The sequence below is a fragment of the Macrobrachium nipponense genome, chromosome 26 (genome assembly GCF_015104395.2).
Source record: "Macrobrachium nipponense isolate FS-2020 chromosome 26, ASM1510439v2, whole genome shotgun sequence".
Classification (NCBI taxonomy): Eukaryota; Metazoa; Arthropoda; class Malacostraca; order Decapoda; family Palaemonidae; genus Macrobrachium; species Macrobrachium nipponense.
Window position 1 is genome coordinate 72,838,587 of NC_087215.1, and position 2,809 is coordinate 72,841,395.

Consider the following 2,809-nt stretch of genomic DNA (forward strand, 5'->3'; position numbering starts at 1 on the left):
TCTGCGTACTGTGAAAATATTATTGATAAGATCCTTGAGGACTGCTACTACATATATAATATAATATATTATATAATATATATATATATATATATCTATATATATATATATATATATATATTATATATATATATATATTATATATAATATCTAATATATGTATATATATATATATATATATATATATATATATATATATATATATATATATAGAGAGAGAGAGAGAGATGAGAGAGAGAGAGAGAGAGAGAGAGAGAGAGAGAGAGAGAGAGAGAGAGAGAGAGCACAGAAAAATCAAGTTCGTAGGTTCTGTTTACCAACTGGATAGTCTCCTCAACTTTCATGTAGAGCAGGGTCATGACCCCTCTCAAGGACTTCCATGTCGAGGAAGCAGAAACAAGGTCAACCAACAGATGGCCAGAGGTCATTCAGGTGGACCACAAGAGAGCAATAATGTGCAAACAAACCTCACATCATGTGAGCTCCAACTTTTAACTCGGTTTTTGTAAAAATCACTCCGCGCAATGGACTCTCTGCATCACACTCATTCACTTATAATATAAGGTTCACCTTAATTAACAGATACACTTTCACGGAAATGTTAAATCTGAGCAATTAGTTCAGTGAAGGCAACGACTAAAAAATTTACACGCAGGAAATGTACAACACAGTCTTGAAGGTTAGTCTAGCAGGAGACCTATTTGCTAATGTCAGATGGGAAGAAGTATAGCCCACTGCCTGCAAAGCTCCCATAGCCACAGATTGATCAAGTGTGAAACCAAGGCTTTGGACCTTGTGTACAACGTTTCTGTAACCAGTCAGATTATATGCATGTTGAGCATATCTGCTAGTGATGCGGAAATGGACGAGCGAATTGCATGTATGTACATTCTACTTTGGTTTTTTCGGATGTATGAACAACCCAACACACAAAGCCTGGAGTTGCGTTTCCCATGAATTTCACGAGAACCAATAAGGGACGAAAAGATGAATGAGTACTTGTAAATGCGCAACAAATCTTAATTTATGACGAAAATGCCCGAAGATCAACTTGTGGAAAGAGCTTTTGCATACATCAAATCCAATAGAGGTGATTAAGGAACTGCTTAGCTGGGAGTGTTATTTACAAGAGTGAAGCGTGTTTCTATAAATTATATCCAGACTACAACAGAGCGTGAAATATTGCCCAATAGGCAAAGAGTCTCAAAGAGAAGGCAACATCCCAGTAAGGACATCCCAAAGCTTCGTCTCTTGTATACCTCTATGATACCAACTGTATGAGACCCTTTAACTATGAGCGATGGCGTTAGAAGGACGTTTAATCGTATATCTTAGTGACTCTGTTACAGTGCAGTATAACAGGTGACAGACCATGGTAGTAAAGCACTTCATACGCCAAACAGGAAAAGAATGATGTTTACGCTAATGATTAGTGTGGCTGTCTATCAGAGTTACGTCATGAAAGAAATTTGGCATTTGAGCTTGTAAATTTGATTTCCTTTGATATTACTTAAAATAAGCTTCTATCTTCTAGCTACAACAAACCTGTCACTCTTCCCTCAGTATGTCAGGTGTCTAACAATTGGCATTTACAAGAACAATGATAGTTCCTCGTTGGACGAGTGGTTTTAGCACTCGGACACCAAATCCGGTGGTCCTAAGTTCGATTCTCGGCCCGGCCAACGCGGAATCAGGAATTTATTTCAAGTGATAGAAATTCATTTCTCGATATAACGTGGTTCGGATCCCACAATAAGCTTTAGGTCCCGTTGCTAGGTAACCAATTGGTTCCTAGCCACGTAAGAATATCTAATCCTTCGGTTCCAGCCCTAGGGCTAGGAGAGCTGTTAGTCAGCTCAGTGGTCTGGTTAAACTAAGATATACTTAACTTAACAAGAACAATGATACTGCTTTGATTTGGCGTGGAAGCCTTTGAACATGGACTCAAGTTTACACTGTACAAGAAGCTAAAACCTGCTCGATTCACGGTCACTGAGTTTGCCCAGGGAGATGACCGCGGATAAACTGTGCCATGCTGAAGACAGTTACTGGATGTTGATGAGGATGAGGGGCTGCTGGGGACTCGGCAGAGTCTTTCTGCAGCTGCCGGTGGTGGCACATGAATCCGGCAACTAGAACAGAGATCACGGTGCACATGGCAAGCAGAACGAACAGAGCTGAAAATCCTGGAGCCGGGAGGCACACTCCATACACGACGTCTTCTCTGTGACCTTTAAAAACAGTGACACTGTCGTCCTTGGCTGGGGTGAATTCCAGATCAGCCTCGGATATAACTTGATAGTTGGTGGTGACACCAATGTCCGCTTCCCTGGCCTGACGGTCTAATACCACTTGACGACGTCGACGCCGGCGTAGATTTCGTGGGCCCCACGGGAAATCTTCGGCATACTTGGGGAGCTCAATGGATTCCCCTCCCGTAAGAGGAGAGCCATTCAGATACAGTTCCGCTGAGCGCTGATTAGGGATAATGACTGGGCCACTTTCTGGGAAAGGTGACCTGTTACCCAGTGGATTCGGAGTACGTCCTAGATTTTTCTGGCCAAAGTTACTAGGAGCTTCAAGATACTGTGGTGACGTGTCAGAGGGAGCCCCATAATTGTCACTGAGTGACTGAGGTGGCTGACTGTAATCGCCGATAGGGTTACCAGCAGTTGGCTTCTGACAGTGATCGGGGCAACCAAAACGGCAGATTTCGACTTTGCAACGGATGTGGACAGACATGGAATCCGGGAACTTGAAGGCGTGGAAATGTGCATATGTCAGCACGGTAGCGCGTCCATCATTGTTC

The 2,809-nt window shown here is 42.5% G+C and overlaps 1 protein-coding gene across 1 annotated transcript in view; it reads right to left on the reverse strand.

Annotated features, from left to right (window-relative positions):
* Positions 1–235: 235 nt before the first annotated feature.
* The window catches only part of LOC135200420 (uncharacterized), a 108,786-nt gene continuing 106,212 nt past the window's right edge, over positions 236–2,809 (reverse strand). The window contains exon 7 of the mRNA XM_064229051.1: positions 236–2,809. This exon is cut by the window's right edge and continues 124 nt beyond it. Coding sequence (XP_064085121.1) covers positions 1,990–2,809 — 820 coding nt within the window. The 3' untranslated portion in view covers positions 236–1,989.